General features: G+C 38.7%; 1 protein-coding gene across 1 annotated transcript in view; it reads left to right on the top strand.

Moving 5' to 3' along the window:
• MORC1 (MORC family CW-type zinc finger 1) overlaps nucleotides 1-4924 on the top strand; it is an 82121-nt gene extending 77197 nt beyond the window's left edge. Inside the window, exons 26-28 of the mRNA XM_067546393.1 lie at nucleotides 673-867; nucleotides 2563-2616; nucleotides 4329-4924. Of these exons, the coding sequence (XP_067402494.1) occupies nucleotides 673-867; nucleotides 2563-2616; nucleotides 4329-4499 (420 nt within the window). The 3' untranslated portion in view covers nucleotides 4500-4924. The remainder of the gene's footprint in view (nucleotides 1-672; nucleotides 868-2562; nucleotides 2617-4328) is intronic.
• Nucleotides 4925-13986: the final 9062 nt, after the last annotated feature.

Genomic DNA, 13986 nt, shown 5'->3' with positions numbered 1-13986 from the left:
TTCTTAATACCCTCCTATCTCCCCAGGCCCTTTTCTCTTTCCTAAGGTATCAATTTGAGTATCAGATCTAAGTGGATAAAAGCAGGGCTGGGGTGGGTGGGTTGGTTGGTTGGGAAGGTTTTTTTAGTTCTTAAAAAGCCATTTAATGAGTCTAGAGGATATGTTGAGGATTCCGTTCTCCCAGCACAATAATAAAATAGCTGAGTGGAACCTGGTTGATGTCACATACTGCACATTCAACATCTGTTTCTTACACTAAATTACTATGTTCTATGAGTTTAAACCTACCAAAAGCCTTCGGGAGCCAAATCATTATCTTCTCATATTTCTCTTCAAACTACTATTGGCAGATTGACTCTAATTTAAGAGATGCAGCTAGATGAACATTAAACTTTTTAATCCCTCACTAGTGACTTTAAATATTATAATAAATTGAATCTGAATCTTTCCTGCACTGTCAGCTGTCACTTCAAGTTCCACCAATCCTGTCTATCTGGGGCATCTTGTTTCATATCCTCCATGTTAGTAAGTTTGATAAATTATTAGTGAGTAATTTTTCCCTTTTAAAAGCAAGTATAAGTTAATATTTATTGTATTTCTTAATACAAATATATCTGAATTGGTTTTGCTGCTTTTAAATAAAATAAAATGCCTGTGCATCTCTATCTCCAGATCATGAAAGACTATTTTGTTCAGTATGAAAGTAAAATGCTGGGAAAAATTCAATCCCTAACTCGTCAGACCTGTGAAATAGCACACGTTAGTGAACTGCAACAGAGACGCTGTGAGTTACAAATAAAAGCTACTCAAGAAAAACTAAAGTCCCTTCGGGAAAAGATGTCAAAGTTAATGAGGAGGATTCTCCCAGTGAGTGGTATTTAATTCAAATATTTATTATTAATTAATTATTTGTATTTTTCATAAAGAAAAAAAGCTCAACGCGTCCTGGTTTAGCTGTTTCAGACTACAGTGTCTCTGTCCGAGTAAATGTCTGTGCATGTGGATTCCTTAACAGAGGGATTTTTAAAACAAATGGTGTTGCACAGACTGGAAAAAATCCAGCTTCACTCAGATCCCAGGTTTGTTTGGCAAGAGGGTAGCTAAAATAACCGTCCTTTTACTTGTCAACCGAACAGTTTTTGTTCTGGAATCATTAACATAATATCTGAAAAACTACTCTGAAATGGCTCATGCAGAGCGCAAACGCACTCCGACAGTTGAGGAGGGTTTGCAGACTAATGACATAATTATTGCTATTATATCAAACAAAGGACTGTATATTAAACGTCAGATTTTCTTTGAAATGTAGTGCTGCTGAACACCCAGTTCATGTTGATCAACTTTAATTTGTGTAATATTGAGTGTATTTAATTATTTAAGGTAATGTTAACCAAAAGGCTAACGGGAAGTATTTAGTAATGTCTTAAATTATACCTCATGAATTAGAATATTATCTTTCCCCCCCTATTTTTAGGTGAAGTGATATTTGTCTGTAATGTTTGAGCCAGTCCCATGATGAATGCAACGATGTCAAGAGTATGCTTTTATACAGGGTTTTAATAGAACAAGAATAACACCTAAATAACCCAGCTGACAACTGGAAAATAGCATATGAAATTGGTTTTCAAAGGCATATAATAAAGTTTACAAGAGCCTCTGGATCTGAATCTGAATAAAAAAGGCAACCAATATAGACTCAAGAACTAGAAATTAATTACCACTTAATCAAGTCCTTGTATAAATCGTCATAGCTTCATCGAAACCAGTGGAGCTGTGACAATTACAACACCTGAAGATGCTGGCATATTTCTAAATGTAAATATAAATATTGAAGTGTGATAGATCATTTAAATGGCACTTCTGGTTAAACACTTTCTAATTAATATTACAGTGGAAAAGATTATAATTAATTCAGAGCACCGCTCCATCTTCTGTATTTGTGTGTGTGTGTATATATATATATATATATATATATATACACACTGTTGGCCATCTCCTCATCTGCTGTACATCAGTTTAGCTCTATTGAAGTCAGTGGAAGTCTTAAAATTGACTTAAATTGAACCACAATTTGGCCCTAAATGCATAATGTATTTATTGGTGGGCAGGTTCTTGTGCACTGATGTGAGTTGTGCACTTGGAGAGCAGAAATAGTGGCTTGTTCATGCACTGTATACTAAATTACAAACTTACAACTTGCCAATAAGGCCTACATGTCTTCATATATAAAGAAATTATAAGGCAAAGAACAAAAAGCAGATTCTGGCAAATCAATTAAACATAGAAAATAGCCAGACTTGGAAGCACTAAAAGGATATGTGAGAAAATAAAGCTAAGGTACAAATAAGAAACCTAAAAAGTAAAATTTACAGGGCACTCATGGTTGTGATGAGAAATAAACTGGATTTGCTCTGGGCAGACTCTAGGCCTCAGCCTGAGACATGATCATCTTCATTACTAGCTGTGGTCTTTCTAGTCTTACCTAGGAGAAACCAGAAACAGTATATGATATAGAAAAAGCATATCAAATTTTCCTCTGATCAATCTTACTTTACCTTACAGGAGTTGTTGACCAAGCTCAGGAAGCATAGTCAAAAACATGACCTTTCTCTTGAGGTGGGTGACCTGATCATTTTCCTGGCTATCGTTAAGATTGTTTCTTGGTCACTGAAGTAAAGGAGCCAGCTAAAAATTCTAGATGATGTATAGGCCCATAAATTCACAGCCTCATATTCCCTTCCCTTGCAGAGGCTAATGGTGCTTATATATTTAAAACATTGGAAATATTGGTGAGAATTTGGTGTGAAAAAGCTGGGGTCCTTGATCCCTTTGGTACTCCACCGCATAAGTAATTCCTGTGTTTTGATGCTTCATCGTTTTTATCTTGTGATAAAGATTTAACGTGATAAAGTCTTTCCGTGCCTACAGTCTTCTAGTTCTGAAGCCCTTCATTACACTTACCCCTGGGTGTTATATAATGTCACAAAAGGAGGTTTTGAAACCTTACAAAGGCTCTTAATAGTATTGTGAATTATGTCCATTTTTTCTGCCATGTGAGTCCATCTAAAGTCACCCAAGGAGGGACCTGGCTTCATCAGTGTAGAGTTGCCATCTGGTGCACACTTCTGAGGCTCCATGAGAGCTGACTTTTCTCCAGGTTCAGTGGAAACCAGCTATAGCTCAGTCATCTGATGAAATCACTAACCAGACAGCAGTTTTTGCCTAAGTAAGGTTTTATGTATGAGGGCTTTTTGCTGGTGGTGTGGAGCCCATTGGAAATACATCCTGCCTTCATTGTTGCACCAAAGCACTTCTTTTTTCTTTATCTATTTCAGGCAAAACTGTTTCATCCTGATTAATTAATTTCAAGTGATGCACTGCTTTTAAGAACAGCAAAATATTGAAGACAGCAAAAATATGCACCCAATAGTAGATTTTTTTACATCGGGACTGTTTAGGGTGGAGTAGTGAGTTGGGCTATCTTCTGAAAGGTTATTGGCTAATGGGTACTATAGATATTATTTTTTCAATCCTGGCTGGCACCCTCTCCTGATCCCATGTCCGGAACTGAAGACACTCAGCAACTTTCAAGATAAGACTGTTTCTCGTAAACCATTTATATATTTTTTATTTTAGGAATTTAGTGACACTGTAATTAATTATATTCTCAGCTAATGTTTAAGTGTTGCTATTAAACAGGTTTTCAGTAGAAAGGCTACCTACATTCCTTTAACACTGGCCTTAAGACTGTTAACGTAAATGGCAGTACACTGTTGTAAAAATACTCCTATCTGCCCCACACTACCTTTCATCTCCCTCTCCAGTCCATCCAAACGCCGCTGCTAAAGCCCATATTCTTCAATGGCCATGCTATTTCCATTGATTCCCTTCACTGGTCCGATCTTTCATTGCATCAGAGGCACCCTTCTCATTCTCTTCTCCAGGACTCTATATAATCCCACCCCTCTGTCTGTATCTCTGCTTTCTTTTCTCTCTGCTCCATGCTTTGTCTTGCTTTCCCACTACTTTTGTTCCTTTCATTACACAGCCGATAAATCTAGAACAGTCTGAGTATTTTACAGGGCTGAATTTTCTTGCAGATCCTTCATTGCCTACCCCTACAAGCAATCTCTCCTCACTTCCTGTCACTAATTGCCACACACCTACTCCATCTCTTGGGCTGTGTTTTTGTTTTCTGTTTGCTTTATCTCTTTTACATTGTGAGATCTTTGGGCTGGTAGACATATCTATATTTGTTAGTATCTTTGTAAATATTATTTGTAGATGACTAAAAAATGCTTATGGATCCATACATGTTTGTTTTTTAGGGTGACCACATAGATGACTTACAACAAATTGATGGCTATCTTGAAGAGCTGCTTAAACAAGATGTGTGCCAATCTGGCATTGTAAGATTACCCATTATAAATACGAATACAGCAGAGTTAGGAGAATCTGTCGTGCAATGTGAAGAAATTGTGGATGTTTTCAAGAACTGAGGTGGCTTGATTCCATTACTCAGACATTTATACTATCACAACTTTTGGGAACGCATTGGAAAATTAATCTTAACATAAATACAAATGTAAACTGTTAAAATAGAAAATTCTCACAGTTAGATTTTAATATAATTTTTCTTATGCTTTGGAGAAATTGAAACAGCCAGCTTCTCTTTTGAGTTTTTGTGCATTATGCCTCTTAGAAGTTATTTCAGTTTTCCCTTGAGCCATAAACACTACTTCTGTTTGCTTGAAGGAGTAACTTCATACATACACAATGTGTGTCATATGTTAGCGTGTTGTAGTGATAGATATTACTGAAGATTTACATTTAGTCAATGAAGGTAAAAGATTTGAAAAATGTTATTTTAGAGTATCTTTACTACATGTTTCCTATTACTGGATATTACAAATACAGTTGTTCTACAGAGCTTGCAAACCTTTGGCTCTTTTATTTATATTTATGATGAGAGTGTTTTGGGTTCTTCAGTATTTAGTGTACTTTTTTCAGGCATCACACAGAGAAACTCCTTAGTCCCGAAGTCAATGGGAGCTTGCTTGAGTGGAAAACTCCAGTCTCAACCCTGCACCTGATATATCAGTAGACTGCTGTACCCATGTAGAGTCCCACTGAAGGACGGGGGCTGGACAAGAAATGACTTCAGCATTCGATCCATTGGGATTATTTGAAAAATGTTTTTAATGATAGTTAGTTTGTAATGTAACTTGTCGTTGAAGTCCTGTCTGTATGTTTTACACAAACCAAACTAGTACATCCAAACATTTGGCTAGTGAGATAAGCTTGGACTTCAGCTTTTTACTTGGTTATAATGCTCCAGTGCTTCATTTGTCTAATGGAACTTAAATGAAAAGTTCAGAATGTTAAATAACCAAGCACAGACTCCACAGAGTTAAATAATAGCAACGTCTCATATTTTAATTTTAACTCAGCTTTAATGAAGAATTTTCTAGTCTACACTGGCACTTCCTTGTTTTTCAGAAGAATTAACTACAATTAGTCCAGTTTGTTCTAATTTTTTTACTTTCCTACTTTTCCCTTCTCACTTCTGCAGCACTTAAACACATTCTGCTTTCAATCTCTTTTATAAACTTAAGGTCAGATATGGTCACGTGACCTATACAATAAAATGCAATTCCTTTGCAGGCTTGACACCAAATTTTTGAAAGAGCAACCTTGTTTCATGTGGGTACATCATGTACTGGAAATAGGGTGACCGGATGTCTCGATATTCAGGGCTTTTTCTCATATAGGCACCTATTATCCCCCACCTCCTGATTTAATACACTTGCTATGGTCACCCTAACTAGAAAATATAACCTTCATCTGTAAAAGGGGAGACTGGGCCTCAGCCCTCTTGAAAATTAGGCCCATATAGTTTGTGCAGTGATACAGGAATTTGAGGGTTATCTGCGTCCATTTTCTGCCCTGCAGAATGAGACAGAAACACCACCCGTTTCTCTTGCACTATTGTATTTCCTCCATTTTTACACACTTTTTGGGTTACCTTTGAGAGTTAATACATTTTACTGCATAGGTCATTCCTAAATTGCTGAACAAGTATATTAATCAGTTTTGGCCTCTGAGACATTAAACCGTTCACCATCACATAATATGTGACGGACCATTTATTTGTGATTAGCATACAATTGTTGTTTGTTCTCTGTCAGATTTTGTCTTGAAAGTCATTTTGTGTAACAGGTTTAGTCTATATCTGCTCACCAAAATTATGTAAAGAGTCTCATTGGTCAGACATACTCCACACACACACAAAAAAGACAGCAAACAATTATATGTCTTGGAGGTAGCTGTCCCAAAGGGTTTTAAGATATCCAAGTGTGAGTACAATAAGTATGTTGAGATGCTTCAATGGAAGGTGCTATTTAATGCTTGTACAGTATTTAAAAGCCTGGTACTTGCTGTTACAGACCAAGTCCCATTCAGGGAGATCCAGGGGAGCAGTTCTTGATGCTTCAACATATTCAGCGACAGATCTTTTCCTACATGGCCTTGTCTCAGTGTAGTGGATAGTGGGAAATGAAAGGGAATATAGGTCAGCACTAACATAGGGGGGCAATACTATGCTGCAGTTTTAGTCAATGAGATGACATGAGCTAACAGTAAATGGCAAGTGAGCCACCTGATGCCATTTCCCTGCTTGCAAAGCCCCTATGTATGCAACAGCACAGCGGGGCCCCAGAGTTCAGTCAGAAACCATGTTTGACACACACAGGTGCTGGAACAATTTTTATAGTGCGGGTGCTGAGATCCATTGAACCAAACTAAACCTGTATATAATGGAAACCGCTTCAAGCCTGGGGGTGTGGGAGCGCCCTTAGTTCCAGCACCTATGCTGACACATCTCTATTCCTGTGAAATATTGAAACAAGTGTTTTGCAACTTTTTCAAAATGCCTGAATCTCACTTCATACACACCCTTTTTAAGTTGGTTTAACTCCATAAAGTGTGTGAAATTGAAAGCTGGCCACCATCTCCTCATAGTACAGTATGTCCCAGTACCGTGCTGAGGCTTTTGAGAATTGAGTAGACGGAAAAGTACCACTGACTGATAAAAACCCTTCTTCATTTAAACCGGGCTCTGAAGGTAATCTTGCTAGGATGCTATATTTACTTAACCTATATCTGTGGAGACCTGTAAGAGGTTTACAGTAGCTCTTAGATGCCGAGTTAGTGTCTAAATGATAGTTGTCAGCAAGCCATTAGAGCTAAGCAGCATAAGCATTTGAATGAATAAATACTGAAAAAAGGGTACTTGGAATGTTTGACACTATGGGTGCCAGTGGATCAAAAGATGATATTGACGCCATGGAAATCCATCACTGGTACACAAAATTTATGAAGGAGTGCCCATCCGGACAGCTTTGTCTGCATGAATTTAAACATGTTCTGGAACTGCAAGGTCTTAGTGTGGAGGCAAACAAGTATGTTGAACAAGTATTTCACACTTTTGACATGAATAAGGTAAGGATTCGTACTTAACTACATCATTTTGTTAAAGCTGTGTAACTTGATGCATTGACTGGTATATCTCAGTGTTCTGGTCACACTGGTTATTTAGACGTACGGTTCAGATGTAACAGGAAACGCCTTGTGAATATATTTAAGCAGCCAACAACTAATGCTGAAGTCTCTTTCTTAGGAGTTTGCCTTTTTGAAAAATATCCATGTACAATCCTTATACTACTTTTTGAATCAAATCGAGTCACTGAAGACTGAATTTCTAAAGCTGTTTTTAGAGTGTGTTTGACAGTGGAGATTTTTTTCCATAAATATGCTTGAAAAAGAAGTAATTGGTGTGGTCCGCAGATATCTGTGCTTGTGAAGACCTATTAAAGACCCTGTCACTGAATGAAACATTTCTTCATAATTCTAAGTGTGTTTGTAAGATTTAGTTTGAAATAAGTCAAGTGGCCTTCTCCAGAGATGGCTCCAGCTGCCTCAAAGGACTTTTATTCTTCCTCCCACTCCTCAATTTTTTATTTTCCACTCCAGTGTGGTTACACAGCAGTAGCTAGCAGCTGTTACCTGCATCACTGCCTGCTGCTCTGTCAACTGTATGCTTCACACAGGTTCTCTCTTACCATAGGATCCACATCCAAAAAAGCTCACCTTCTTAATTCCCTCCTGTATCTATGTAGCATCTTAAAATATTGCCTAATCCTGTTTCCACTGAAGTCACTACAGGTTTGGCCGTTGACTAAAATGAGAGCAGGTGTGGGCTCCAAACTATCAACTTCACATCAATAATCCAAGGCACTCTACAGCAGAAAGATTCAGTGCTCACAAACCCATGGAAAAAACATTCTGACATTCTCTTCCTGTTGCAGTAAACCCAGTGAGGTTGGAGTGACTGCATTACTAGTAAAGCAAAATGCATTAATGCTTCATATCAGCGATTCCAGCAGGGGTTAAATGTGGTGATCCAATGTGCAGACCATTAATCCAATCTTGTTTTTAATCTCTGGAAAGTGCCTTTCTCTAAAGTGCTTTATTATGAACATAAAGTTAAATTAGTGTGAGAGAATTTTTTAAATAATGGAGATTTGGGGTGTTTGTGCATGCAACATGTCTGAAGTTACATTGTGTCTAATGGCCTAGGAATTTCCAGGGAGCTAATGAACATTTTTAGCTAGTCATGGGATAAAATCGTATACTAGTAACACTAATATTAATTTGCTTTGAGTTTTTAAAAATTGTTAATATTGAGAAATTTTTGTGCATGTAAATACTTTAATTTATGTTTATATATGCCAGTTGCTGTAATATGAGACTCCGTGATGTATGACAGAATATTTTGCTTTGTCACAAATGAACTAAGTAGCATTGACACTTGCTGTTTATATTAAGTGCATTTATCATTGGAGGTCACTAGATGACCACATGGCGGGATTGATTGGTATTTATTTAATCAGAATCAACTAATTCAATGAGCGTAGAAGTATGGTTGTCCAACTAGCAAACTCTGGCCTGGTCTACACTGCCGGCAGTGTCCACGGGAGATACGCAAGCTACATACTGAAACTTGCGCATCTCCCATCAACTTACTAACGTTCCCCTACTGCGGCATCTTCACTTTGCTGCATTGACAGGAAACGCCCTCCAGTCAACACAGCTTTCCTCTTTTTCGGGGAGGGGAGTGGATTTACTGAGTCGGCCGGAGAGCACTTCTGGGATCGATTGTGCGGGTCTCCACTGCTCGCTCAATTGATCTTGCTGCATCGATCTGTGGAGCCCAACGCAGCGCCCGCAATGTAGACATACCCTCTGAATCCATTAACATGAAATCTGATTTGGAAGGAAGATACCAATGTTTTTACTCTTCTTAATTATTTACAAATAATGTATTGTACACTTCAATTATAACTTTAGAGACATTTTATAGACTCTTAGGTGCTACAGAATTTCATGAGCCTTCTATTAGTCTTCTCCAAGAACCTCTCTCAACTTCTCTGTACGTAATCTATGGTCCACAGATATCTCAGTGCTCTTAAATTTAATTCAGAAATTCTATTTTAGACCAATATTTTGATATGGGTCTAGTGTTTTATCAGTGCCTCAGCGAATCAGGCCTTCATAAAGTGTCTGAGGTTAGGTTTCCAGAAACTAAGGATGGGACCTGAATATTTTCTGGAAATCAGGTATCTTTAAGGTGTCAAGTTGAGCACCCACAAATGGAAGCACTCAGAATTGCTAGTCATTTCCCAAAACATTTGCCTACATATTTGAAAATGTCTCCTCTTTTGATACAGACTTGTACATTATGATATCTACAGAATTATTTTCTGATATCCAGTACACTGACTTCTCTGATTTCTACTGGGATTTATTCCTTATATTTATCAGGTTGTACACAAATAAAATGTAAAATCTGCATGAGGTAGAGGAATTTTATGATATGAAATTGCTGTCCTTCATTATTGAAATTTCTAATTTTTGGCAGCCAACTAAAAAGGTGATTCAAAGCTAAGTTTTGGAAATACCTGTCCTCAAAAAATTAATGATGTTTAAAAAATATTTCTACAAAGATCTGTTTACCTGGCCTTTAGTTTACCTATTAAAATCGTGTAAACAACCTAAAAGAGGAAAACTTGTCAAAATAGTATATGACCATATCTTTCTCACTGAAATTCTACATTAGAGAGAAGAACACAATTCTCATTTCATGTGGTTAGGGAACCTTCCCCATTTCAGGAAAGTTAAACAACTTCTCTGTTTTAAGACTTCATAAAATCACCTGTCCCAGGTTTTTAACTTCATGTTTAATGATGGGTTTTGAACGGATGCTGCTTTTCCATTCTGCAAGATATCGAGATGTTGTATAATGCTCATCTATTGGCTTTTGTAATTTAAAAGACAGACAGTGTTTCTCCTAGTAGGGTTGTCAAAGCAGCAGATGCAGGAAAAGCTATTGGAAGGGCAAGAAACTGGTTGGCACCTGTGATATCTTTTCCCTAAAATTAGTGGTTTACATAAAATTAGACTTCACATTTTATACCTTTTACAGCCAATAAAAATAAAAACTTTAAGATACAAGGCTTTTGGTGTCTTTCCCATTGCTTGCTCTTCTTGTAGAACTTTTGGCTGGAAAAAAATTGAACACCTGTCACAATCGAGTGAATGAATTGGTGTGTTTTACTCAAAGCAGGATGGAATAGGGATATTCTACAGAAGATAAAATGTAATATTTCTCTTTATTTACGTATATTTAGGGTTACGGAATCTAGGTGTGCTATCTGATCTCTGAACAAGGGGTTTAACTACAGCTCAGTTTCCCTTCTCTCTTGCTCAGGGTTGGGATTGAGAGTTGGCTGCTTTGAATATGGAAAGAGGGCCTGTGGCAACTCAGGACCCCACGCTGGGTGGGCATGGAAGTTCTCAACTTGAGGTTCAACCCTTTTCTGTGTGATCTGATGTGAAATATGTAACGTTCTGTTGTAAAATGTGTTATCTGCAGAGCCATTCTACTAGGCTTGCTGTCTGGTATCAGCAGATAAACATAATTTAGAACAAACAAATGGTTTGTTACTATTCTAGCCATTCTACAATAAGACGCACGGGGTTTTTATGGCCTGGTTCAGATTTTCTCAGTGGCTCTATAATCACTGTGTACTTGATCATCCTTGAATGTATTGACACTTTGTGACAAAAGTAATAACTTAACAATGAAGTAATTCATGAGAGAAGCTGGCAATTGTAGCTGCCAAAGATATATACTATAGTCAGTGCCTTCTGCCCCACCGAGCGGAGCATCCAAAACCTGCCCGGATTGCTGGGCCCTAGTGACTGGAGAGGCCGCTGAGCCCTAGTGATTGGGTGGGGCCGCCAGGCCCTAGTAACTGGAACAAGCCACCCGAGACTCCTAGGTGGGAAATACCCCCTGAGGCCAGCCCTGACCTGAAGGAGCTGCCTGATGCCGGGGGACCCCCAGGAGCTGACTGAACACTCTGGACCGGAGGAACCCCTGGGACCTGGAGGAGCTGCCCTCTGCTGACGATGCAGAGGAGTTCCTGGACCTGCCGCCGGTCGACGGTGAGGGACTTGTAGGACTGCCACTCGCCTTCTTACCCCAGCGACCCGGCAAGAGACTGCTGCCTGCAGGTACTCGGGACAGGGTGGGAGGAAGTGGCCCAGGAACAGCCAACTAGCAAATCCCCGTCAGCGTGTTGCAGCTGTAGCCCCGCTTTGCCACTGATAGGGCTCTGGGCTGGGACTCAGTGGAGTCAGGTGGGCCTGTGTCCCACTCCCCACTTCCCTAACCACCCCAGGAGGGAGTGCTCCCCTCTGTGTTTGGGAGACAGAGGATCCTGAGCTCTACTGGCCCCACCGGCCTGCAAGGCTGAGGGCACCAGACTGCTGCACTAGCGCTCCGCCTGTGGAAAGGCCGGAGCAATAGACTGCTTTGCCTGCCCTGCCCTGTCTGAGGGCTGGGGGCACCAGACCACTTGCTAGCCTGCCCTGGGGGCCAGAGCTAAAGAATTGTAAATGGGCACTGTTTATTCCCCTAAAGGAAGGCGCTGTGGCCCTCCTTCTAAGGAAGAGTCGCGACATGCCGGCCGGACCATGCCACCGGCCTACACTTCACCTAGTACTAAAATCCTGTTCCTGTGGTGCACACTTCCTCCACAGGTGTGACTAAATATAACTCCATTTATTTTACTAGAGCTAAGCCAGTTTACATCTGCTCAGGATTTGGTCCAAAATGTTGAAAGGAGAATTTATAAATCAGTTTTGAGTTGCCCAGTTACTAAACTTGTAGATGGCATGAGATGGTTTGATAGTACTTATATGTGAATGTTGGAATAGAGTCTTTGATCAAGAAGTTATGTATTTTAAAGTTGCTTAAAGTCCTAAGCAGCAAAATGATATAATATAAAAATATAGTCGTACACAATGTATTGTGTTTGGAATTTCTTCAAAGAGGAAAGTCAAAGAAGTTCCTCTTACCCTTTTTATAGTTTAAGGGTAACATCTGTCTTTCTACTGCACTAACTTTTTTCATAGTGTTCTGTGGGTCATATTTGAGCAGTTTCAATAGGAGTAAAGAATATCAAAGAACTACATCTGTTTTTTTGAAGGGTAAGGATTATTTTTTAAGACAAAACTTCACTATCACACTGATTTTGAAGACATCTGAAGAGAATTTAAGTGGGCTATGTTTGAATTTATATTCTCAAGTTAGTTTCATGCACATAGTTCCATTGTAAAGTTCCTTTAGCCATTTTTGACATTAACTAAAAGCAATATATCACAGGTTTTTTGGTTTTTTTCAGATTGCTGAAGAGGTTTAAAAATCCTTAAGGTTTTATTTTGAGATTTTTATATATTTATTTTCAGAAAGAATATATATAGCAGAGTTTCTTCAAGTTTTTTTACTGTGGTCTGTATCTTAATAGTGTGATTATATCATGAATGTCTTCCCCCCTCCCCCCTTACAATAAAATTGAAAGGCCAAAAATTTGAAATAAGTAGAAGGAAAACGTGTAAAACAAACCCAATGTGCCTGTGAAACTCATTGCCACAAGAAATAATTGAGCTAAGAGATTGCCAAGATTCAAAAAAGGACTGGGCCTTTTTATAGGTACTGGGAACATCCCGAGTTATAATAATAAGGAATTTCTAAAAGTTTTGGTATATCAGGATATTTCATAGTAACCAGAGCTGGCCAGAAAATGGGCTTCCACTTAGGGAAAAAGAATGGAGTTTTTGGAAAGAATTTCACCTCGAATCTGGATGAAAATCCAAAAACTCAAAAAAAAAAATTTGTGAAAGTGGAAATCTGCAATACTTCATTTTGGAAACACCAAAACATTCCTGCAATGTGAAAGTTTTAGTATTTCTGAAACTGAATATGCTCCCTGGGAGCCACAGCGTCAAGTCAGCCAAGTGGGCTTCAGAAGAGTCAGGGAGGTGGGTGAGCTGGCCAGGAAACAGGCCAATTTCTCACAGAAACATGCCTGGTTTCTGTCAAAATTACATTGAAACTGACACATTCCCATGAATCAATATTTTCCAACAGAAAAATGTTCTGTCAAAAAAAAAAATTCCCAGCCAGCTCTAATAACCCACTTCATAGTTTCTTCCTCTGAAGCATCTGATGCTGGACTACTGGAACAGACAGGAGACAGAATTATATGGACTCTTGGTCTGATATCATAAAACAATTTGTACATTCATATACACAATTGCTTACCACCCCTATGGCAGCTTTATTACGTTACAAAAGTAATGTATCCTTAGTCGTCATCCCTTCTTAGAATTTACACAGAAGTAAACTGTGTAGAAGTAGGAACCAGTTTTCTATTTTTTATGAGACTTTCCATAGCAAATTTATCTCCGAACCTTTTGAGCCAATTAGCTGTGTCTGGTGGCTTTATCTGCAATACACTGTGGTAGAGCATCTTATTGCTATCCAGAGTTGAGAAACTGAGCCTAGTTTTTCACCAACTA

This window comes from Emydura macquarii, unplaced genomic scaffold, assembly GCF_026122565.2.
Source record: "Emydura macquarii macquarii isolate MOO-44397 ecotype Brisbane River unplaced genomic scaffold, CSIRO-AGI_Emac_v2 contig_1119, whole genome shotgun sequence".
Lineage (NCBI taxonomy): Eukaryota > Metazoa > Chordata > Testudines > Chelidae > Emydura > Emydura macquarii.
Note: the sequence above shows the minus strand (reverse complement) of the source record. Positions and strands in the feature narration are given on the sequence as shown.